The sequence below is a fragment of the Sapajus apella genome, unplaced genomic scaffold, assembly GCF_009761245.1.
Source record: "Sapajus apella isolate SASKATOON/1434 unplaced genomic scaffold, GSC_monkey_1.0 scaffold17, whole genome shotgun sequence".
In the NCBI taxonomy this organism is placed as follows: Eukaryota; Metazoa; Chordata; class Mammalia; order Primates; family Cebidae; genus Sapajus; species Sapajus apella.
The window spans coordinates 17,329,158-17,355,137 of NW_022436957.1; the positions used below are offsets into that span (position 1 = coordinate 17,329,158).

Below are 25,980 nucleotides of genomic sequence, written 5' to 3' on the forward strand. Positions count from 1 at the left end.
CTGCTAGTATTTTTTTTGCCACCCCCGCCCGGAAAATGGCACCAGTCAAAGGAGATGGTAGGGAGTCTTAAGTGGCGTTGGGAATCCCAAATTTACCCCTTGATTTGCGCATTCCTCAATGTGACTTAAGATGACATCTCTAGTTTCATGGTTGTGTTTTTTACCCTACAGAAGGCAACATGGTCCTTGCTTAATAAAATAGTTATAGGAATTCCAAAAGATTCTGACTTCAATAAAATATAGAATTGTTCTTATTTTTTAATATATTATGAATAAAGTAGCACCATAAAGGTGCCATAAATTAATTTAGAGATGGGAAACAAATTTATTAACATAAATGAATTTTTGGTTTTGTTTGCTAGCAAGAAGTTAGCAATCCATTGCAATATTTGAATACAAATTAAGTTATAGGATACAGAAAACTTTCTGACATTTCAAACATTTGAATTTTGCAAGAGAAACTCTCACTCCAATGAAGTTTCTGTATCATTCTACTTTTCTGTAATTACACTAGTCAGTGTGAAGTTCAACATGTGATACTAAATGTTAAACACAGATATAGCTGTGAACCTTTTGCAATGGCTATGAGGTCATTTGTATTTTTCCATAAGAACATTGAGAGTCAGCATATCTCTATTTACTGAAACTTTCCTTAAAAATGTAGTCCCATATAATTTTGTCAGAAGGGAAAAATGAGAATTCATATGTAATAGGAAATTTTTAAAAAGCATATTCTTCATATGTTTTTAAATTCAATAGCATTCCATCCCAAATGTAGGATGACTTTGCTGGTCCAGAATTTAATAACCAACAATTTCCAAGATAGCTAAGATTGAATATGAAAACTCATTACTTGGTTTTTAGTTAAGATGAACATTAATGCTAATTTGTTTATATCTATGCTGTATTCCTTACAAACATGGTTTTATAGTGATTTTTACCAAACTGTTTTTCTTCTTGTCATGTACACAATACATTTTGAATGTCTAAAAATAAAATAATTTGAATGTTGGAATATGCAGATGACTTAACAATGGGAATTTTTGAGAATTGTTTATGATATAATTATTGTAGATTAGAAAATAAAAGAGAATGTAAAAATACCATGGATTAAGGTGAGAGATTAGATTTATAACAAATGTGACATAAAGAAAAAATCTTAATGATAACTGTCAATATACAATTTTAGATTCTTACAAAAGTTTCTTGAATTTTCTTCTTACTTTCTTTGGCACTTGCTTTGCTGAGGAAGGTATCTTTTATTGTCCTTAAATTCAATTGGCAGTGCCCCTAAAGCAGCTCCTTTTTGCCAGAGTTGTTAATGAGCAAATGATCCCAAATGTCAGACTGGTATGCCAAGGAGGTTATTAATAAGGCATTAACATTTAGAAGTTATTGAAGGAGGAAAATCAATATTGCCATTTTTATAATACTGCAAGCTCAGTTAGAAAGTATAAGCAGAAGTTTATTTCAAGCTTCTACAATTATAAAGAATGTTACAGTATGAGAGGAAATAACATCTTTAGATTTTTAGCGTAAGAATCAATTATTTTCTTATTCTGCTATCAGCCCCCCCACACACATAAACGGAACCATCTGTTGTATTTTTGTTGAAAAGAATTTAGTATTTCACTTACTTTTGCAACTTGATACCTCTTTTATTCCTTAATTTAATCATGATGAATGATATGATATTGGAGCTAATACTGAAGATATTCTTCTAATAAAAATAATATTCCTACCAAAATCAAGATGGCAGTACTTTAAGGATAGAATATGAATTTAGTATAAGAGTAAGAATAGAATGGACTAGACCTATAGGACGAAAGTTCACAAAGATCTGTGTTACTGTTATTTATATAGCTATATATTCATGTATTTTAGAATATGAATATATATACATATATATACATTTATTTTAGATCAAATTTTCAAAACTTAGGAAGCTGTGCCATTGGTTGCTTCCTAAAGAAGCTGAGCAGTAAAAGCATAATTTGCATAGCGTTAAAATTTACTCACCACAGATCAAGTTAGCTGATCAGCATCATGGCAGAAGTACATAAGGGCAAAGTCCTTTGCTTACTTTGAGTGGGTTCTGATGAAGTGAACATACTAAATGTATCTGGGTTCTGATGAAGTGAACATACCAAATGTATCTCCATAACCCCAGCTCCCCAGTTACGCATACCCTTACCTGTTATTCCACCAGAATATCCAATTTGGAAAATTCAAGTCGAGTGTGATGGACAAATTAAATAGCGTGGGTCATAGACATATAATCAGTATTCTGAAGACATTCTTACCACCCAGTCACATAAGTGAACCAAGGCTCATATAAGGTTGGAACTACTTTTCAGAGTACTTAATATGTAGGAAAGAGAATGTCCTAATAGGGTTTGAAGGACCAAAAAGAAACTATTAAAGGAAATAGACTAGAAAACTATGTTGATAGGGTTGATCTCAGTTTGCCTTTTCATTTTGGCAGACCAGCTATAGTCACAAATGAAGTGTTGAATGATTCACTTGTTCACCAGATTGGCAGTTCTCATCACTGAGCTACTTCACATTGATTATCATTCAGGCTAAATATGATCTAATTATATTCTTTTAATACAAACATACAAGGTCGTGGTAGAAAATCCACAATTTAAAACCTGCACTGTTCACCTCTAAATATTTGGGGCTTTAAAAAAAAGTCTACTGTTTTCTGTAGGGGGTTCATTTCTCAGACTTCAGATATGTTATCTCTATAGCTATTTCAACTGGAACTGAGAACTTTAAGGCAATTATTTTAAATTAAGTCATTATTCATCATAAAATGGATTTCAAAAGCAACCCAATCTGCCAATAGCTTGCTGTCCACCTACATTGCTAAAAGAAAACCTTACCAAGGAATGATTATTTTTACTAAAGTTATCTCATTGGAGTTCAACATTATTTTATTAATAACCTCAAAATAACATTATCTACTGAAATATTTTTAAATATGGGTGGATTAGGATGGAGAAGTCAAATATTAAGTTAAATAAAGTAGATAATTCCTGTTTTGTTGTGTGTGTGGCGGGGGGGGGCGGTTTTGAGACAACTCTGTCGCCCAGGCTGGAGTGCAGTGGCACGATCTTGGCTCACTGCAACCTCCGCCTCCCAGGTTTAGGCAATTCACCTGCCTCAGCCTCCTGAGTAGCTGGGATTACAGGCATGCGCCACCATGCCCAGCTATTTTTTTAGTAGAGATGGGGTTTCACCATGTTGGTCAGGTTGGTCTTGAACTCCTGACCTCGTGATCCACCTGTCTCGGCCTCCCAAAGTGCTAGGATTACAGGCATGAGCCACCACACCTGGCCAATAGATAAGTCTTAACTATAAAATTTTAAGATAGAAGTGGGAAAGAGGAATACAACTATATCATAATCTTTTTGAGACGAGGCTGTCATCTTTGTATATTTATTCCTAACATTTGATATAGTATATATATACATCCATAGGCACCTATTAAACCCTTACTGAACAATATGTCTATAAAAATTATTCCCATTTTCCATTTTAAAATCTGAATGGTGACATTTGCAATGACAATATCATGTGTCAAAATTCCTTAGTACATTTTTCTGAAATATCTGTAGACACTTCATTGAAAATAAACTGGTTGTAAATTTAAATAACATATTAAGTACTTCTGTGACTATTAAATGTGAAAGATGTCTTCAGTTGTTTCTAATATATAAACTTCATTTAAAGGGTACTTTAGATCTGCCTTAATTTCAGATAGTAGTTTTTAGTGCAGATTTTTAAAAGTCAGCATGTGTGATAGACTCATGAATAAGTAATTAAGTCACAAATGCACTCTAAGGTGATAATATAACAGTATGTACATTAAGATGAAATACTACTGTCATCAGGAAATATTCCATATCTTGTGATTTATACATACAGGATGGAATTGTGGTTTGGGAATTTAGAGGAATGCTCAAATTATCTGGAAACAGTATTTTCTTATCTGTTTTGCCTATGGCTTAGGTTCATCAAATATTTTATTTTACCTGGAATTGCAAATTAAAGAATTCTATAGTGCTGTAAGTATAAGCACAAACTGTATTACCTTTCAGTATTTATCGCTTTATCTTAAAAAAGAATATCATGAAAATTTTGCTCCACATTCATAAACTAAAAATATTTTCCAACTCCTTCTCCCTGTGGTATTAAAAACTAAGCAGATAAAATTTTTAATCTAATATCCTGTCTTTTTGAAGTCAACCTTTTATGAGAAAATAGGCCCTCAAAATTTGGACAGATAATACTCCAACCACAATTGACAAGCCTCTGTTTTGGTCTGAACATTCTGAACCAAGGTATGAGCCCACTCTCTCCAATACTTACATAGAGAAAAGTAATTATCACTGTCATTTCATGGTGTTAGATATCCTTGTTTTTGAAAAAGAAACTTAAATCTAAACATATACATTTAGAAGAAGGAGAGGCTCCAGATAACTATGGTAAGTAAATAAGATTTTTCAAAATAAGCACAGAACAATTCTAGTCTTCCAGGAGTAGAATTGTGTTACTGATAGACTTGAATATCTGCTATTGGTGACCTTTATGATCTGCAAATAGCTTAAGACAAGTAGTCTTTGGCTTTACACTTAAATTTGCCCTCAAGCATGCTGATTATGGGAACTGAGTAAAATGGAACTGAGTTCTGTCTTAGAACTCAGACAGAAGTAGGAATCTTTGTAAGTGCTCATCTGGCTTAAATACTTTCTTCCATTTTAAAATATTTTCTTCTCTTTCATCCATTAAACAAAATATTTCTTTTTGCCTGTTTTGTATTCACCCTTAATCATTTTCTTGCAGATATTTGTGCCTCTATCCTTATCCCCTCAATAATCTAATCCTTGGGCATTTGATTGAAGTATCATCAGCTATATTTAGCAGGTCACTAATAGAAGCCAGATTACATTTCTAAAACTTTTGTTTCCAAAATTTCTGTTTATGCTTATTATTTGGGTGGTCAAGTTTTATTTGGGGCAATTTTGCTTTAAATTCATAAAGCAAAAAGGAAAAGAAACATCTTCCTCAAGATTTCCTATTCAATCTGTGTCTTAAGGAACTTGCATGGAAATGGAATCTCACTGGAATAAGTCATTCTACACATGATTCAAAATGGCATTACATCTGGGTTCATCATTCAGATCTCCAGGAGTATAGTAACAGGGAAACAAGATCTGTTTCTTCTTAACCTAAGCTGGTGGCCTCACAATTGGAGGTTTCAGTGATGAGTAGAAGCTTAGTAAATATTTGTTAAATAATATGCCAAACAGAAGCATTACTGATTTTCTTTGTGGTATCATAGATATGTTGCTGTAATTTCAAAATGTAATTGGCTAAATTCTTGGTAAACAGTGAAGTTCATTTTAACATCAGGAGTAGGAAATATTTTTATAGGTAGAATATTAGCCAAAAGAAAACAAAATAATCAAGAGTTCTATAATTTATGTTTTTTCTGCCTTTTATTTTTTTCATAGAGATGGGATCTCTCTATGTTGCCCAGGCTGGTCTCAAACTCCTGGCCTCAAGTGATCCTCCCAGCTTGGCCTCCCAAAGTGCTGGGATTACAGGCATGAGCCACTGTGCCCAGCATGTCTTTTCCTAAAAAACATACAATTTCCATTTGTTCTTTTAGAAAAAAAATTAGTCTGCATAATAATTTTAACTGGTTTGACTATTTTGACTATTTGTGTCAGGATAAATGAAGTTGTCCACCACAAAGGAGAAGGGTGGTAATCAGGGATTGAACACAAAGAAAAAAAGAGAAAGCCCAGTGAAAACATAAAGGGAGAGAAAAGGAAAGAGTGTTGAGAATCAGAGCAAGACTTGCAAAAAGTTAAAGACACATAAACATGAGATTCACAGAAGTCCAAGATAGAAGGGCAATATCATGAAGTAGGCTTTTGTGTTTTAGAGAGTTCATCTAGATTAGCCATATACTAGCAGCTCTTCCTGCACTTGTTTCTGACCCACCTGCTCACCAGTGCATTTATACTTAAGATTCATAATGCACATGCCAAGACATATAGTGGAATTGAGTGTAGGAGTGCCTTTGTAGTTGTTTGTTTGCCTCAAAAATAAATAGGCAATATTTAACACGACATAAAAAGTATAGCTTTAAAAATTTTATTTAAAGTTTACCAAGGCCTCTTGCATTTTGCCATAATCTCAGCAGACCAAGATATTTCCATCAGATTCCTCAGCAAAAATCTTGAAATTGTTTAAGCTGTACGATACAATGTCAGACTGGTGATGGGATTAAAAATAAAATGCTCTGTGAAGTCCCCAACCTTAGGGCTTCTGACTTAGAAACTACTTGTATATGCAGTACAAAAACTGGTGTTGGTCCAACCAGCCCTAGCCAATGCGATTGACCTATAACAAGAAGTCTAAAACTGCAGTGGACATAAGAATCACCAGGATTTCTTGTTCAAAATGCAGATTCCTGAGTCCATACCCAGAAATTCTGATTCAATAGATGAGGTGTAGGGCCCAGAAATCCGTGTTTAACAAGTACCTCCACCCCCACCCTGCTCTAGGGAGTTATGTTCTCTTATGCTAACATACACTAACTGGTAACTAGTTGTAGCCATTTTGAAATAGTCCTCCCTCCGCCATCATGTAGCAGCTAAACTGAGGAGATGTTTCCAATCTCTTGCAGTAGAATTCAGCAATTGTGAATTGATTACCAGGGCTCTAGTTCAGTTTCGTATGGGTTAAATGGGTATTAGGGAATGTGTACTAGAAATTAAAAGGTTCGTGTAACCTTATCTCTATGTGGAAACAAAGGATGTGTTCAAAATAACTGCAAAATGTTTGAATTGCGTGGATAAATTAAGAACAGTTTAAACTTAGAAATGACCTTGTGCCCAAGGTTGGATTTCTTCTGATTTTGCTGTTTGAAATTTCATGACCTTGTGAAACGAAGTGGTAGACACTAAAGCTAGCATTCCAGTATTACAGTATTCTACAAACTGAGGTTTGTTTTACTTGACCTATATATGAAGATTATTCAGTTCCCACCCCCATTTCTACAGAAAGAGTATAATATTACAGACAAAAATTAGTTCTGCTGGTTTCTGAGCTATGCTATATCTTGTTTTCTGTATATCAGCGTTACAGGCAAGATGTGTCCCTCCCCATTTTCTAAGGGAGGACATAATGAACAACATGCTTTCTCTATTCTCTCTCCCAATTTGTTCCTTTTCTCAATATAACTCAAAAAATACTACAGGATGTTACAGATAAAAATCTGCACTAGGCTAGAGATTTCAAATGTTGCTAGTTTGTTTCTGCTGACAATATTTATTGGATTCCTTAAGATCCAAAATAAAGTGACCTAAATGGGAGTACAGTTTATTTTATCCAAATTGTTCTTAGTTTCTCAGGTCATTCAGATATATCCATCTCTTCCAGTTTCTTAACCTTAGCATGTGGCTTATGCTCAGGTGTAAAGCCACCCTTTCATCATATTCACTCTGTTTCGGCTTTTCATTTCTTGGCATTTTATATTGTTAAGCATGCGGCCTCCTCATTGGAGCAATACTAGCTAGGCTATTCCACCGTCTCACCGATTAGGACATTGTAGTATATATATCAGTTTACTCGAATACCCTTCTGGTCAGAAAACTAGAAAAGTTTGCTTCATGCTTCTTGATTGGATGAAATTGAGGAAAGATCTTGTATAGAAATACATTTTAATTTTCTCAAAAGAAATGGTCATTTTATATGTGTATGGAGAATATTTTTAACATAAACTTTTCTGATTAAAACTATAGATGTACATATACAAGTATAGTGGTGGGAAAAGGTTTTTCTTCACTGTGTGTTATTATGTGTATTTGGGAGATTAACATTTCCAGACAACCAAGCTTAAGGCAAAAGGTATCCCATTTATGGCCAGGTAGACGTGCATGCCAACAGAAAGACATTGTATTAAAACCATATGCAATTCTAGCCATATTTTTCTACTTTCTCTTCATGGGTATTGCATGATGGTATTTCTAATACAAATACTAATATGCTTTGGAAATAATGGCACTCGCAGGTCTTTCATCATATTGTATCACTGCTTTATCATATTAGGCTAATACACTGCGAGAGTTGGTAGAACCTCTCCATGCCAAATCGGATCCACTTCTGTTGGCACTCAACCCATTGGACTCACAGATTGATAAGCTAATGTTTAGAGAATTTAGATCGGAGAGAGTCGGCACGTCGCAGACTCAACATCAACCTCTTGCAAGCAACTAAAATGGCCTCGTCCTTGCTGTTTATAACAGAAAACAGACTTGTAAAAAGCTTAGATCATCAAGTGTTTTGGATTGGGGGCCTCCCAAAGGGATATAAGAGGGGCAGGCCACTCTTAAGAAGAATGCGAGCTTTCTACATTGGGACTAGCATAAGATCAAAGCCAATCAAGATGGAGCACAGTAACAGAAAACTGCGGTTTCTATGGGAGAACAGAAGGGGAAAGGGTCTTAACTGGGAAAGGGCTCTGTGTGGTGACACCTCAGTTGTGTTCTCCTGACACCAGGAAAAGAGAGGGATCAGCTTCAATAACTAGAAAATCCTGGCTGTTTAATGAACTCTTTGGTGGCCTCTTTTAAGGCAAAGCAGAGAAAGCAAATTATGTATTAAGTGTATTTTGCATTTTTAAAACTTGACGTGCTGTATTGTACTAAATTAAGTGTAATCTATTAAGGCAAGGTATACACAATGTGCTCTGAAACTTAATATGTTTATTCTATTATAAAGTGTATTCAGGTACAACACAGAGACTGCTTTCGGTGACATTAATGAAGAAAATTTCTCATGCCAGGCTTTATTATAGAATCCTCAGCTAAAATCCTAACTTTCTCCTTATTTCTTGGCACTTGTACACAAGTGGTGTTGCCTCTTAGGGCAGGCATGAGCTATTCTTTTCTGTAAAATATTTTGAATCTATAGGCTGTGGGTTTCATTTTTGAAAAAGTATTTTGTCTGGATGTCTTTCAAACTAGCTTCAGATATTATTTAATACTATGTAATTGGGTAGTCCCCTATGACTCAATCAGAATTGCTTATTTTTCTTCTGTAGTGGATGTGAAATTTTTTTTAGTTGGATAAGATACACTGTAATAATTTTAATGCTAATTAATGGATATTTCATACTGTGCAATGAACAGTTAATTTAACACTGTATTTTGAAATGTTTTTTTCTTCCTGTCACCGCAGTGTGTGGTATTGCATAATGTGAATACCTGTAAAAATATAAATTACTTAAAAATAAAAATATGACCAATTGGTATCAGATCGTTTCAGATAGCTAAATAATTTGCTAAGTATGCTTGATAGTAAATATCTTTCTAAAAAGAAGTAATCAATGCTTCTTTCTCACAAATGGAATTTGTGTCTGTGAATAAAATCACATTGATCTGCCTTACAATTGCCTCTGTGCTCTAACCATTTTAATGTGTTTTTTAAAAATACATACATATATATATATATTTATATATATATAAAATAGTTCTGGTATATAGAAATATATCAAAAAACATTTTATTGGCATTTAATATTTATGGGATTGTGTTGGGTCATTCTCCCTGTTTAAGTCATAGTAAAATTTTGTGATCTGAAGAATTTTTTTTCTCATTAAGGAATATAGTGACTCCACATTAATTTTCAAATACAATCATCTCTTAGCTTTAGTTTTAAACTATCTCCTTTATGAGTTCCTGTCTGAGAGCCAAGCACTTTTACTTCCATATTCCTAGTGGTTAAATTTTCTAAATTCTACAGGTAAGCCTAAACTCTCTCATTTATATTTTTGATTGTCCTTCAAAGAACCTTCCCTTCTTTGGGGCAATAAATCAATGCTAAGAACACCAAGATTTTGCCATCTGGACTACTTGTCATAAAAACTACTGTAATGCCCTGAAAATTCAACCACTGTGATGTATTTTTATCATTAAACCACATAATTTTGCAGAAATTATATGTTTAGATACATATAGAATAAACTTTAGCTATATTTCTTTTGTCACATCTTTATAGAGCAAGATTTAGTGTTGTAAGGAAGAAATTGACAGACACAAGTACTTGATTTCAGTGAAGCACATTACCATTCTTACAAGGATGGGCTTTACATGTTCTTTAAAAATACACTTAGCAAATGTTGGTGAAGTCACTCAAACTGGCCTTTTAAGAGAAAGGGTTTTTTCTCACTAAAATAGCTTTCTTTCAGCAGAGAAATTATTGCCCAATAGTAATGTTTGTGTAAATATGAAACAAGTAGTTGATTACAAAGGGAGGACTAAAAGCCAGCTTTTAAAATCTTACGCTTTTTTCTGATATAACAAACTACCCTCCCCAACCCCAGGTTTATAATTGATTTATATAAAAGCACTAAGAGAGCTAGTATTTAATTACAAACATTCAAATTATAGTATAAACCCCTGAATACTTAATCATCTTTGTCATAAAACCTGCAAAGACATTAAGTCCATTAAAAGTTTGTCACCTTACATATAAATAAGTTATTCATTGTGGCATGCTAGTAAATTCATATTCATAGAAAATATTCGGGTGTTCTCAATGCAAATGTTAATTGCCTTCTGTGACAAGAATAGTGTTTCACATACTTGATATCATTAGCCTGGATGCCTTAAAGCGCTCTGCCACCATACAAGAATGAATGTCTCTCAAATCTGACTATGTCCAGCCTCCTCTCCCATTCGTGATTTAATCTTTCCCAACCTTCTGGGCTCATTACACAGCTGTATTGCAGAAGGAACAACTGTTTCCACAAGGACATCATTATCCAATTTTACAAGATCACAGATCCCTTCCAAAATATGTACCAGAACTCATTATCCATCATTGGTTTCATTCTTCAAGAGCCCAATCAGTTTACTTATTTGTTTTGTTTTCATTTTTTATGCTCCTTCAACATTGTCATTGCAGGGATGTTTCGGGAAATGGGGAGAATAATAGAGTAAAATTTTAGGTTGCCAAGTTTCATGAACAATATTATGCAATAGACTGTCCTAATAATTACACAGTCACCTGTTAGGGAACACTCTTTGGAGTAGTTCTTGTATAAATTAAAGAAAACCATCACTCTGTTTGAATGTGTTGGGTTGCATGAGGCACTGTGCCAGGTAGAAGAATGGGAAATGCAAATGAGTGGGACAAATTCCACTCATGGAAAAGTCACAGTCTAAGTCTCTGAAGTAGGGCACACAAGGGTCCTTTAAGGTACAGGAAGAAAAAACATTGGAATTTTTCCTTGGGTTTCATCTCTCATCCTTTTGAATTTCTTTCTGTGTATGTTTTATAACATCTATCTATTACTATAGAGTAACACATATATATAAGTTTCTGTTCTATAAAACAGAAGTGTTTTAGCTAAGAGTGTGCAATCAGAAAAAGCTTGGAAACCACTGAGCCTGAATGTAAGAAATACATCAACCAAAGACTTTTTGGCATTTGAGAAATGCATTATTATCTTCTAATAAGATATTTGCAAGAGAGTCCATCAAACTGATATTTTTCATTAGCTATTCTTTTCTTTGAGCTTTCATTTGTCACTTACTACCTAGAGGTCATAGGCAACCTGAAAAAAAGGCAATGATGCTCACTACATCCCTAGATTCACAATATTTCATAATTGAGCAGAATAAAAAGGACAATAAAGAGGATCGTCTTTCACCCCGTCAAGTATGACACAGCCATAAATGATACTCCCTTGGCACAGAATACAAGTTAATTCATCAATAACTTAATTATGATCCTCAATCCATCAGTCAATGAAATTTTATGTAGGAAAGAAAATTTTATATGCACTATTTGCTTCAATAAAATCGGAATTTAAAAGTATCTAATCTGACACAGGACTAATTTACATGTTGTAAACCTAAATATAATTTGGGGGAAGTTTATTTCTGCATAGGTCCAGATTTCCTGAATAAATTAGATACAGATTAAAATTTCATTATAGCAGTGATACAGTTCCTCATTAGGAATCACAGAAGGTTCCTATATATGTCCTGAGATTTGAATGTGGTCTCTACACTTTGCCAACTTTCAGAAAACATTCATTCAAATTGCAAAAGAGCTGGTTTTCAGCCAGTGTTCCAATGGCTGTACTGGCACATTGAAAGAAAGTCAATAAGGAAGCAGACATCACCAAGTGCTTGCCTCCTCTTCCAAAGCAAGCCTCTTCTAAAAGAAGAAAAAGCAAGGGTTGAAAAAAGAGAGAAGCCTGAAGAGAAGTGAGAAGCAGATGAAGAAGAGGGCAAAAAAAGAAGAAAATAAAGGTGCTTTCATATTTTCAGTTGCAACAGTAGTCCCAATTGACTTAATTTTATTCATCTGAGAAAAATCAAGGAAACCAATTGAAAATTATAAAAGAAAATAAAGGTCTGTTTTTGTCTTGAATGTTGAGTTCTGTGTTGTTTTGACTGTTGAGCACACTGAATCAGATTTATAGTGTGACTCTGCCCCTACCAACCCCTCCTGCTTTGAAAATAAAAAGACTCTTTGTCTAGTCTTAAAATGTTAAGTAATTGGTGGCATTTCGTGGTAGCCTGGCATCTCAGTCCCTTGTCCTTATTCATCCCACTACTCTGTCTTGTGTAGTGTATGTGAATGACGTGTAGGGGATGGGGGGAGGGAGTGGCTTACTTATCTCTGATAGGAGCCACACTATCCCATTACTATACTTGGAAATGTTACAGTGTTCTGTCTCATTGTGATTGCTTGTTCAAATGTGCTGCCCAGAGATAAATCCATACTCAATTCTTTTTACAGCTGTCAAACCAGATTCTTTGTAGAATTATGTTGTCTTTTGATTGAATGCTTTTCTCCCCCATAAGAGCAAGAAGGGGGGAAAACTTTCAGTTTTTATTGTTTAATACCTATGTATGTCGCTTTATATATTGAATTTTCACTCATTCTTCTTAAAGTAGAACTACATTGAAATTCTGTAAAATCAGTCTTCTGCCCCAGTATTTCACAAACTTTAAGAACTGACAGAAAACTGGGTCAAAATGTTTTTTTAAACAAAATATATACACCCTTCTACAATGTTAGGTAATATGGAGGAAGGCTCTTTTAAAATAAAAATTCACTATATAAAAATACTTCTGCCTCCCTTAAATCCTAAAACTAAAATCCGAATCCCTTTTTCCTTCACCTTCTTTTGAGAACCAAAAAAACTAATAATACATTAGGCCACCTGATACCTTAACTACTATAATTCACATCTGTTAGGCCTCCCATTTTCTACCCCACCCTCTGCTCTATGAAATTACATCTGGCTTTAGATGCAGTATTGCCTTGAGGAAAAAAAGAATGTGATAACTATTATATAATTCCTCGGGGTTCTTTACTGGTCTATGATTTTATGAAATAGACTTATACTGTTTAAATGTGTCCTTGTTTTTACAACTCCATTTAGTTATTCTAAATGGTTGTATGATTTTGTGCCTTCCTTGTTCCAAATCATTCTCAGTTAAGATTCCCTATCTTGCTTCCATTTTGTTCATAACCCACAAAGAAGTTTCTCCTTTTTACAGTCTTCCATCCCCCATCCCACAAAATCCTCTAGGTATTGAATATATTCAGTGATGGGCCAACAGAGAATTTAAAAGTTGTTATTTAAAAAGATTTTTGTATTTTTAGATCACAGTTCTAACTTAGATATATGGTTAAGAATTTAAAATTCATCACAGAGGACTTAGTGATAGCATGTGCTCATGAAAAAAAGAAACTTTCTAATAGAAGGACTCGATGACTATACCTATCATTAGTTTGTAACTTCAGTAGCAGAGCCAAAAGTTGAATGTGTAATGTAAATAAAGCTAATTTTTAATCCTAAAAATGATCTTTTTAGGTTAAGGTACATTTTGGGCTTTGTTGACAGTTTTAGATACAGTCATTTTTAAAATTTTTTTGCATGCTGCATTTTAAGGAAGTCTCACATTCTTTGGCATCTACCGCTAAATACACATTTCAAATGATAACTGAAAAGAATTGGCAGTATAGAATTCTTGTTAAAATCGTGGGTTCTGGGGTCAGACTGCCCACATGTAAGTCTAGCTCCACCACTTTCTGAGTATGACTTTGAACAAGATACTGCCCTGCTGTAGATGAAGATCAAATAGATCTGCTCTTAGTATTGTTGTGAGGATTAAATGAGATGATAAAGATTAAGCATTTACCCTGCTGTCTGGCACATCTAAATGTTAAATGGTATCAGTACCAATTAGGGAATCTTTTTTTGAAACTATGTCAGAAAGCCTAAAATATTCGCATGGACTGTGGTGGAAATGAACAACATTTCAGATTCACTCTTTGGGCCAATATAATTACTTAAATATGTCTCCTTGAGAAGGACATGACATTAGTGTTCAGGCAATTAAAAAACAAGATGGGAGTTTTATTTGTTCAGCTATGTCTAAGATCCTTATTGAGCCAGCTCTCATTTTTTTCTCAAAAATATTTAACTGGAGGATTTTCTCCTCAGGTCTTACAAATACTAAGTAGCTTCTCTTAACACATGCCAGATTTTCCCTCTATATTTGCATGTAAACATATTCCCATATTTCATTTTAAATTTCATCTTAAAATATAGGTAATTTATGATCAATTACTATATTTACAATGTACAAGGCATTACTATGGTAGTCACATGAAACCTAATAATCCTCTGTGGCACAACTGGAAGATTTTTATAATCAAATATACTCTATTGAATGCCATTCTTATGAGGTCTGGAAAAATGTAAAAATCAGTTCATTCAGTATTGCTAAACCAGGTGAGCTCTATTAATCAGGATTTCAATGCTTAGCATAATGATAAGGGATATTCATTAATGTTTTAAAATATAATGTGCAGGATTGTTTCCATGTTGTGTGCCTTTTGTATTCTAATTCTTTGAACTTGCTGGACTCAAGATATGTATGGTGATTTGCTATCAAGAGAATATTTGGTTAATCAAAGAATCCTATTTGATCATTCTAAAACAATTAGCTGCCTGTAGCTAATGTTACACAATGTAACTAGCAGCTGTGTGTTTTTGTTGTTGTTTTTTAATATAATAGTGTTTTCACATTCATTATACTGTTTTTCGATAGTTTTGATTTTTAAATAAATTTTGGGGGTGTCAAATAACTTTATTACAATGAATTCATTTCTCTGTCTCTTTTTTTTTTTTGGACATTGCAGGTGAAAGTAGAGAAGAAAAGTTAGGAGACTCATTGCAAGATTTATACAGGGCACTGGAGCAAGCCAGTCTGTCACCACTAGGAGAACATCGTATTTCAACCAAGATGGAATACAAGCTATCATTTATAAAAAGATGTAATGATCCTGTAATGAATGAAAAACTACACAGGCTGAGAATTCTCAAAAGCACTTTAAAGGTAAGACAAGAAATGGACAAATTTCTTTGAAGAGATTCATTCTTAAAATGGATTATCAGATACTGTAAGTTAAGAAATACAAACTGTGGTCTGGGGAGAGGAAGAGTTAAACAGTAGGAACCTGAGTCTGAGCTGTTTCTATGTCATAATAAGTATATTGGTAAAGAGGAGATCATCTTAACTTTTCATTAAGGTCTCAAAGCACTGACTAAATGTTATGTTACTCAGTTCTAGGAGAAAACAGGATGTGATTAAAATTGTTTTCCAAAAATGAAGGGCTGGTGTTATTCCTCAGTCTATAGATTTTCTAACATAAAAATACCATGTAGTGTAATTATTAGCATTACTGAAAGAACACAGCATGCATGCAGAATGCAACAGTGGGTACTAAAAGAGTTTGAGGTATTCCGTGGTTGTTTCCTCCATGAACTACAGTGCATTTGGGGTGATTTGTGCTCTATGTGGAAATTTTATCATTCTTCTGTTTACATTATCAGTTCCCAACTTACATGTTACCTTCCTATTATACATTTCTGTAAGTGCTTACATTGTCTCTAGTCTCCTTATCATCTACCCCCAAGTTGGGGAGGAGGTGGTGAGGACAGGAGAGCAGAGAGGCAGGAAGTTGGAGAGGGAGGCAGACAAGTGAGCCCTGCTCACTGTGTGTGAGGGAGGTTGAAGAGAAGGCCCAATCGCACAAGCCATCCGAGCAGGCCCTGTGCCTTTAAAATACAAAAACAGAAAATAACTATCATACATCATATGTGCTGTAGTAATTTCAGGAAACAAAAGGTCAAAGGGCTCCTTTGGGAAATATTTCAGATCCATAGCATGCTGCTGAGGTTTTGTAATTTTGAAATATAGGTGAGTACCAAAGAGATAGACAAACTAGAAAATGATCTGAAAAAAAATTCAGATAGCAAGCAGCGAAGTTTTCAGAGTCCATTGGCTTTTAATTGGTAGTCATGCAAATACTACTGCAAATCCAAGGGACAATTTAACGGACTTTTAGGAAGAGCAGGATTTTGGAGAGTGCTATAATAGTCATAAGAATTGTTCCAGTGACTAATCCTACTCCAAAGATATCATCACCCTCCCACCTTTTATAGAGCCTCTCCACTTCCCCCATTCGGTTCTAAACTGCCTAGTTTAGAAGGCAGGCAGGCATTTTGAAGCAGGTTAGATTCATGGATCTTAAAGACCTCTTTTTCTCCTTCTGTCTGACAGCCCCCCTTCCCCTGTCTTTTATGCTCTGTAGAGTCCCCCAAGGTATTTTCTTCCAGTCACAAAATATATGGCTACTGCCGATGTTCATTTCAGTAAGTATTGATGAATCACCAGCTACATGAACACTGTGCTCAGTTCTCTGGGGCCAAGAATGATAATGAAAAGTCACTGTAAAACAATGTCCCTCATTGGTACAAATGAACTGCAGAACCCTATGCTTTTTGGCATGGAAAATTAATAGGGAAGGAATTCCTTCATTAGGGAAGAACAGCTGACCAAGCAACCCTGGATGTGTCTAGTTCCTGAAATTTTAACAGGCACCCTCACCAAGCGCACATCTGAAATCTCACCACAGGCAATTCACAACATCCTCAGTCCCAGCCCTCTTCCATATTCTGGTCTGTGAGGCCAGACCAACAAGCATCCTGCTGTCTTTGCCTCCCAACTCTGGCTGGCCCAGAGGTGTGTGCCTTACTTCCTGCAAAACATCTTTTACACTTCCCTAAGCTTTGCTTCGGTCCCTAAAACGTAGGACTGAGCTGCTCAGACTGTTTTAACCCCTACTCCGCCATCCCACCTTCCACCTGGGAGATTCTCATCTTCCCCAGGTGATAGTTTTAACTTAGTGAGTTATACCAAAATGAAGCTTAGTCTTCAGCTGAGACCCAGCTTCCAACATGGAAGAGAGAGCACCCATTCTCCATTACAGGCCCCCAGTGCTATAGAAAGAGAGCCATAACATTCACACAGCAAGAATTATGTATTTCTGTTAACAGGGGGCCATGCTCATTCTTATTCAAGTAGGAGAAGCATGAATAAGAAGCTCTCCACACAGCAGGAGAGATAGAACACATGCCAAAGTAACTCAAGAGATACAATATGACAAATGTACTCAGTGGCAGTGATGGAGTAGTAAAGGGCATATATGAGGGAGAAAACTTTCCAGATGTTTAAGGACAGCTTGAAGAAATGAGAGGCTTTTGAACTGGATCTTAAAGAATGAAAAAGTTTTCCATAGGAGAGAGGGCAAAAGGACAGGCAAAGAGAAAAAGCAAACCATACAGTGACCAAAAGGAGGCATTTCTCAGGTATAGAGAAAAGTACACTAGGAAGTGAGTCTAAAGAGCTGGGTGTGAGTATCCAAAACTATTTCTTATGGGCTTCTTAAATATTTTGCCTATTAACTTTTTATTTTAAACTTGAATAAAACTGTGTCCCAGTCTTAACTGTTGAATCCTTTTTCTTTTCAGGCCAGAGAAGGGGAAGTAGCCATTATCGACAAAGTCCTAGACAATCCAGACTTGACATCTAAAGAATTCCAACAATGGAAGCAGATGTACCTCGACCTTTTCTTGGATATCTGTCAAAATACCACCTCAAATGACCCACTGAGTATTTCTTCTGAAGTAGATGTGATCACTTCCTCTCTAACACACACTCATTCATACATTGAAACGCATGTCTAAGTGTATTCTGCCTTCAGGCTGTCTAGTACCTGCTGGTACTCTGAACAAGTATATAAAGTAGTTTTTATATCAATGTGTGGAACACTTGACAAGCTATACTTTAATGTTATCAAACTATATGAAACAAACCATATATGGTCACAATACCACTATCTTTAATGAGCATTTGTATGTTTTATATGCAATCAGTGCTCAGCTTATGTTTACCATGTGCAAAATCAACTGTCTTTAATGACTTAAAATTAACTTTTGCAAACAATTCTAAATACAGGTGGTCTTCAAGTAGTAAAACCACAAAAGTCAGTTTTCTATCTATGGTCATCTTTTCTCCCTTTAAGTTAATTTTATATAAACAAGACTTCAAAAGTAAATCACATTTTTTGAGGTACAGACATCCTTGTGGGTGGGAAAGAATTTAAACCTTTTTTATATTTATTAAAATGTTCTAAGAATTTTCTTAAACATTGCACAACATTTAATGCTGTAGTTTTATTTTTGTGAAATGTAGATGCACATACAAGAGCTAAGCAAAATAGAAGAGCATCGACATAAGAAAAGTTCAGGTATCTAACATTCGTCTTAATAGTCTATTAACTTGTGAAAACTAGTTAATGGAAATATTATTCCAAATCTATGAGAACACTTGGTGTATCAGGGCAAAGCTTTGTAAGATGTTTTTGTAACTAAGACCAAAATTGAAGATAGAGCTGCTTTATTTTCTTGGTTTAAATCTTCCTTTATTTTTGTAGTGATGAGATGCTGATTGTGTACAGAAGAATTTGAGAGGGGATTTTTAAAAACTGACTTAACTCACCCAGAAAGGCAGCTAACAGCTATATATATATATAATTAATTTCAGCCCAAACTCATCTTTTTAAACTCCAACTCTTAAAAGACAACAAGATATAAACTGAAATGAATCAACTTTCCACTTAGTGGACTAGGGGAAAATTGGAAACTAATTAAACTTATGTAATTATACTTCAGGCAGGGAAGTACAATATGTTTAGTTACAGGCTGATATGTGTTATAAAAAACAACATTGAAAAATAAAAATGTACTTCCCTACTAAGGAGCAAGAGGGTGATGGTCATTCAGAGAGATGTCACATTGAATTATGAGAGAAACAATTTACAGGTTTTTTCCTAGCTTCATGTTCTATAGAGTGGATGAAGTCTAAGAAAAAGTCCTCTTTATATATTTCCATTTATAAGCGTCTTGTTTTTGAAAGTGATCACAGCATGAAAATGACTGTGCTGCTTTTTAGTGTCTGGCTGCATAACGTACAAGTCACAATTTGCTGTTTCTTCAGGAGGAGAAAGGGAACCTCCTTTACTATTCTATATCCTAAAATCTACTTCTAATCAGCTTTATACTGTTGCCTGTACAGCTCAGTGAATGTACTTTCATCCTTAAGAGTTCAGATATATGCCAGTGAATATTTTTGCTGTAGAGGAGAAAGTAAAAACTCCACAGCGGGGATCTTTTTCTTTGCTTTTGAAACCACCATTGAATCACTATAGTTTTGCAGACTTTGCACAACTGTACAGGAGAGTGGCCTTTCTACAGCACATTTTCAGTATCCTATATTTAGTCAAAATGGATGAGAAATCATGTATTAATGTTTGTATGGAATTTTGGGTCCAGTGTAATATTTTTATCATTTAAAAAGAACTCTATTTGTAAAAACATTTATTTACTGCATGGATATTGATGCACATTAAATTTGTGGGATTTTGTATATGTAAAAAAACAAAACAAAACAAAAAACCTCTTGTCCTAAAATGAAATGTGCTTGTTACAGGTGTTTAGACTTATTGATGTTTACTAGACCAAATGTGTATGTTCACTTAAAAATTTATGTACCTGATGGATGTGTCATGAATACAGTGGCCAGGTTGTGGCCTGTAAACAGCAAGCTGTTGATGGGAAGACTAGCTCTGTTGCTACTAAGCAGCTTTTACTTTTGTAAAGTCAGCTCTGTTGTTTACATGGTAAAAATTAAACTAATGAATTTGACAAGACTCATGGCTAGCCTAGCATGAAAGAGACCTTTTAACACTATATAATATCTGTACATTTTATTGCATTCGTTTCAAATCTAGGAGAGAGGCAGCACTGTAAACTGAAGTCAAATAAATTCAGCTCTTAATGAATCATTATAAAGCACCTACTTTATTCATGCAAAGTCCTTACCACATTTCTTTGTGACCTAATTACACAGGCACCACCCTCCACCCCAATTCTGGGTTCTAACTTTGCTGCCTCATTGGTGATACAAGCCAAAAGCGGCATCTCTTCAGTATATACAAGTATCTTATATAAGACCCTGAAAAATCAAGCTGGTTTCCCATTTACCTGACACGAACTTGAAAACTACCTATTCCTCTTTCCTTTCTCTGTGATTCTTTTAGAGGAAGTGGGGGTAACCACCAAAAATTAATTATTTTTTACAAATGTAATCTACAGTATGTCTGCAGAATGAACATTTAAAAGAGTATAAATCAGTTTTTGTTTTGTTTTCATTAGACATTCGACTTTACCAGAGGAGCCTAATTATTATGACTAAGGGTTGATGAGATGTGACTTAAAACCAGCGAGCTGTCTAAAATCAGGGCAAAGGCAGCCTAGGGTAGGCACTGGAGACAGAAAAATTTAAGGATACTTTCTAGAAAAAAACATGCTTCAGAGTTTTTTCCTCTCAGTTCCATATTTATATCAAACCATCAAAGCAGAACTTTAACCATGGCTCCGGATCATAAAATCATAGTTCCCCTTACAATGATTTCATGGTATTTAACCAAGGCACTCTCCTTTCACTATTTATTCAGATAATGCCATCTCCTAGGACTTAATTACAGTCTTTATAGCCAACAATTTTCTGAGTTTTGTATAAACTTCCTGTGGTACATTTTTTGGCCTTTTTTTTGGCACAGAAATAATCACTGTTTTGCATCTAGGGAAACACTTTAAGAGGTAAAATAAGGTCATATTTTATTTGTGAAAGTTCTCTAGCCTTGCGTGAGCCTTTCTAAAAATTTTCTTTCACCAGCTCACTGAAGCTGATTCATATAGCCTTCTATTTGACCCCTCCTGTCTCCCATTCTCAGCTCAAGGAGAAATGTTTCTCTTTGCCCAAGGCCTTGTCTGTCTCGTTAACCTTCAGAAGCCACTCTGCTCCCAGAGTCCCTTTTTTAGAAAAAGCCCATCCGTTGCTCTGTAAGACTAGCCAAGCGCGACTTTCTTTTCCATTGCGGAAGGAAACTGGACTGACCCATTCAGCCCAGCAGTAAATCTAGCGCCTCTCCAGGCTCTCCCTCCCTCTCCTCGTCCCCACCCTCAGCCAGCTGCAGCACTGCGCACTGCAAGCCGCTCCAGGCCCAGGGCAGCGCACAGCCAATGTCCTCCCAACGGTCCAGGTCAAGGTCGTAGCCCACTACGTTACGGGTAGGCACCTGGCGCGAGTCCCGCCACTTGAGGCCGCCCAGCAGCAACGCTGTCTCCTCCACCACCGCCAGCCCATAGCAGAAGCGGTCGTAGGGTAGCGGCCGCAACCGAGTCCACTGGTCGGCGCCGGGGTCGTAGCGCTCGATCTCAGAGAAGGGCTCGTATCGCCCCAGAAAAGCAAACACTGCGCCGCGCAGCACTGCCATGTGGTGCCCGAAACGTGCGGTGCCCATGGGCGCCCTCTTGCTCCAAGCCTGCTCATCAGGGCCCAGGACGTATAAGTCCCGGAGGCTGCTCCCGCCGCCCTCGCCTCTCCCTGCCTTGCCCCCGGAGATGTACACAACACCGCGGTCCCCGATGGCCCCTGCGTGACCGTGCAGAGCCCGTGGCAGTGCCCCAGCCGCCATCCAGCGGTCCCGACGGAGGTCGTACATCTCCACCGAGGCCAGTGCTTCACCGCCCGTGCCCAGACCCCCGACAGCCAAGATCCTCTCGCCCACCGCGCCACACCAGAAATGGGCCCGCGCTTCCCTCATGGCGGGCACTTCCGTCCAAGCGTGGAAGCGAGGGTCGTAACGGTGCACTTGGGCCGTGACCACTCGCGGGCCGTCGGTCGGGGTAGAGGATGCACTGCCGGAAGGGCTCTCCCCACCCAGGACAAACAGGAAGTTGCCCGCGGTGCACACACTGTGACCCAGCAGCGGTGTGGGTAGCTGCGTAAGGCTGCGCCAGCGGTGATTGTACACATCGAAGGCCACCACGTTCTGGGTGAGCTCCCACTCCTCCTCCTCCTCCTCCTCCTCCAACTCTTCCTCTTCTTCCTCTTCAGGCTCTGGGGCAGCGACTCGGCCCCTAGCTGCCCCCTGAGGGACCACGACCTCCTCAATCACCACCTCCCGTGCTCTACGTCCCCCCACCAACAAGATGCGGGTCTGGGGGCTCCGGATGCTGGTCTGCTCGCTCTGCATGAGCGGTTGGCGGGAGGGTGCCGTGTGGTAGTTGAGGGCCTGGATGATGAGGCCCTTGACCCGGGCGGGCAGCACGAGGCCGGAACCCGAGTACACGCGCCGCAGTACCTCAGCCGGAACTAGGCAAAAGCGTACACGCTCCAGCAACTCTGTGCAGTGCGCCAGGCGCTCAGCTGCGGGCTCCTGCTGCAGCCAAGCCAACGCCAGGCCCAGCAGCCGGGCCTCTGGCACCCGTGCCACGTCGGGGGCACCCAGTACAGTCCTCAGGGATGTAGGGTTGAGCTCCAGCAGTCCCGCGGGGCCCGCCCCCCGCTCCAGCAGCTCCCGCAAGTGGCGCACGATGCAGCGCTCAGCCGCGTCCAGCGTGTGAGCCAGGCCAAAGCGCGCCGCCACGTTGGCGGCGAAGCAGCAGTTCTCTGGAGCCAGCTGGCGCTCCAGGTAGCGCCCACAGAGCCCCAGGGCCTCAGTGACCTGCAGGTAGCTGGCGGCCTCCAGAGTTTCCTCTACAGTGTCCATGGAGAGCGACAGCCAGGCAGTGTAGATGAAGTCCAGCAGGCGCTGCAGGCCGCCTGCTGATGGCACGTGCAGGTGGATCACTCGCGCCCGGGATTCCTGGGTGTGGCTCTTGAACAGGGCCCTGAAGTAGTCACTGGAGCACGCCAGGAGCGACCTGTGCGCCGGGAATTCGCTGCCCTCAGTCTCCAGTGTCACGTCGCACAGGAAGCCCTCGGCGCGCAGGGCCTGGTAGCCGGTGAGCAGCGTGCCGCCATGAGCTTTGCAGTAAGACAGGAAATAACTCATTCTGCCCAGGGCGGGAAGCGACCTGGCGGGACCTGAGGTCTGCTGGGAGGGGCCGGAGGCATCCCGGGGCAAGACACTCCCGGGACCCCCGCGTGAGCCACAAAGCCCCTAGCAGGGGCCCATTTCTGCCTGCTCAGTTTAAAGCCCAGGCTCCTTCATCCAGACCTGCAGATCGCCGGTGCCCCTCTCAGAGTAGATCCAGTCTGGAAACGGTTTCTGAAGGCCCTTGATAACGGAGGGCGCGGAATTTGGAGGCTTCCGGGGAGTGTGAGGCTTGGTTTCCACGACTGCGAGGCTTCCAGCGCATTGCCCAAAGTCCCCTCCCCGGCCCAGTGTGGAGAACCAACACCTGCAGGCCAGGGGCGGCGGTGGCCGCACACCATCACTCGGAAGAACCGAGCTGCCTGTGGACTCCGGGGATGCGGGATCGCCGACGGCGCAAATACAGCGTCCTGGGAGTGCAGGGCGAGGACTCTGACCTCTGGGGGGTGGACGAGGAAGACCGGTTCTGCGGGCACCCGCGAAGGCCGGGGACAACTGGTTACGGGGCAGTGGGGGGCGGGGTGAGCTTGTTCCGCGCGGAGGATCAAATCAAAGCCTGGGGGATTAGGGAGGGGAGGGCGCAGGTCAGAGCGGAGGGTCAGAGGCGTGATTGGGCGCCGCACATAACATGCCGGTAGCTCACAGAGACAGGAATAGCGCGCCGCCTCGGCCTCCCGGGCGCGCCCCGCCCGGCGCCCGGTATGCTGGCCGCGAACCGAGGGCACCGGCGCAGGAGAAGCGGCCCGGGCCAAGGGCTTGACTCCAGTGACCCTACTGGCCACCAGTGTAACCAGAGGGTCCCAGGAACCCGGCTGGGGTTGCGGGAGCCGGAGTTCACTGCAGCCCCTGGCCCGGTAATGTTCGCGGAGGGGCTCCCGGCTAGGCAGGAGGAGTGTCGACCTCCCGGTGCCCCCGTTTCTGGGAAAGAAGCCCTGGCTCAACTTTCTGCTTTGAAGAGGCCCTAATTAATCCAGCGGGAGAGAGGATTAAGATGCGACTTTGCGCGCTGACACCCAGTAGGCCGCTGCGCTCTGAGGAGGCGCTGGCGGGAACCACGCCTGGGCGAATCCCAGGCTCCTTGCCAGCGGCGCTAGGTAACATGTCCCTCACCTGGACTCACCCTTGTAAGATGCCGGGCCTACTCTGAGCCCTTCCTGAAGAGCTCGCGTCTCCCAGGCTGGCTTATTTCACGTTAGTTCTGACGCCCCCTCCCCGACCCCAACTGAATTCTCCCTTCCTATTCTTGGACCCTGCCCCATCCCATCTGTTTGCAACATGAACAAGAAACTTGTGGTTGACTTGGATTTTCTGCCACTTAGTGACCACTTCCTTTTTTAAAAAAAGTGATTCCTTCCAATTTCTCTCCCTGATTTTCCACGCTCTGATCTAATTACTGGCTGCTACATCCTCGGTGTTTTGCCGGTATAATGGGCAGTACGGTTGGTTGCAAAGCTTAGTAAAGCTGGAATTTCGTAGGGCCCTTACTCATAGAGTTATTTTTATAAGAAACACCCAGCACGGAAATGACTAAAACCACCCTGATCTTAAGACATTAGGAAAGCATCTCTCCATCTCCATCCTGTTCTTAAATAACGAAATGATATAACTGTTCTTTTTCTTTCTTTTTTAGTTTTGCCAATTTGGAGACTTCTGTCTTTTGCATTCATCTAGGATTGATTTTTCTATTTTCTAGTGCAACCCTTCTGGCAGTCTTTTTTAAAAAAGGTGAGCCTTTTGAGGGCATCTGTAATAACTCGTACTTCTGACAGCTGGAGTCGTATTTCATCAGGAAAAACAGTTCAAGGAAGGATAAAATTCTGTCATTTCCTACCTGGCATGCCATTAGTACTTACAAGGTCTCCAATTAGAAGTAATTCTTTAAATGCATAAAAGTATTAGTAAAATGATTTTGCTGTCAAAGATGAAACTGTATTATAACTTAAATTAGCCAAATTATAAAGTGCAGGCAGGGGCTCCAATTGGGCTTCCTTAAACTCCAGAGGCTAAAAATACTCCAATTTGAATTCCTAATGTTAGAGCTAAAGCTGGGTTGGGGAGGCAGGTGCTGGTTTTGCGGGGATTTGGGGGTTTTAGCATTAAAATTATTGATTCACAAGTAAAATACCAGTTTGGTTCACTTTGCACAGATCTACATTTTGAATTTAAATGGCCTTTACCTAACTCAATAGAATTTTGCTAGAAGGGATTTTTGAGATCATTTAGTCTAACTTTGTCCCTTTCCTCTGAAATCTTGTTTTTCTTTTTAAACAAATGTGACAAACCAGTCCCAGCGAGAGTACAGTTTGTCTGGGTGACTTGGATATTAAGTTACCAAGTCTGTATTAGAATCAAGGTCTCCCTCCCCACTGTATTATGTGACCTTATATATGATAAAAATAAAATAGTGCAACACACAGTTTATTTAAGCCAAATAGGGTAATGAAGTATACTTACCTCTTTATCAACTTAAAGCTGTTTAAGTAGATTTTTTAAAAAGCATATATTTAATCCAGAAATTGGATTCTATTGCATTTGATCTGTTCATCACCACTCTTCCAGACTGAATCCAAAGTGTCA

General features: G+C 38.9%; 2 protein-coding genes across 9 annotated transcripts in view; one reads left to right on the forward strand and one right to left on the reverse strand.

Annotated features, from left to right (window-relative positions):
- Window positions 1–20,169, forward strand: part of CNKSR2 (connector enhancer of kinase suppressor of Ras 2) — a 292,101-nt gene extending 271,932 nt beyond the window's left edge. For 4 of the 8 annotated variants that reach the window (XR_004271141.1, XR_004271142.1, XR_004271143.1 and 1 more), the window contains 3 exons: window positions 8,131–12,344; window positions 15,256–15,452; window positions 17,930–20,164. Coding sequence is in view for 4 of the 8 variants with exons in the window: in XM_032286106.1 (XP_032141997.1) it covers window positions 15,256–15,452; window positions 17,930–18,145 (413 nt within the window). In the remaining 4 variants the exon portion in view is untranslated. Of the gene's footprint in view, window positions 1–8,130; window positions 12,345–15,255; window positions 15,453–17,929 lie in introns of all 8 variants that reach the window. The other 4 variants (XM_032286106.1, XM_032286107.1, XM_032286108.1 and 1 more) reach the window with 1 other exon arrangement.
- Window positions 20,170–21,055: 886 nt separating this feature from the next.
- On the reverse strand, window positions 21,056–23,894 carry KLHL34 (kelch like family member 34). The gene has a single exon (XM_032286111.1). It carries the CDS (start codon window positions 23,359–23,361, stop codon window positions 21,424–21,426), a length of 1,938 nt encoding a protein of 645 aa, XP_032142002.1. The 5' UTR covers window positions 23,362–23,894; the 3' UTR covers window positions 21,056–21,423.
- Between the last annotated feature and the right edge of the window lie 2,086 nt (window positions 23,895–25,980).

What these genes read in the sequence shown, in the direction of transcription:
- KLHL34 (XM_032286111.1), bottom strand. Translation starts at nt 23,361, where the DNA reads ATGAGTTATTTCCTGTCTTACTGCAAAGCTCATGGCGGCACGCTGCTC.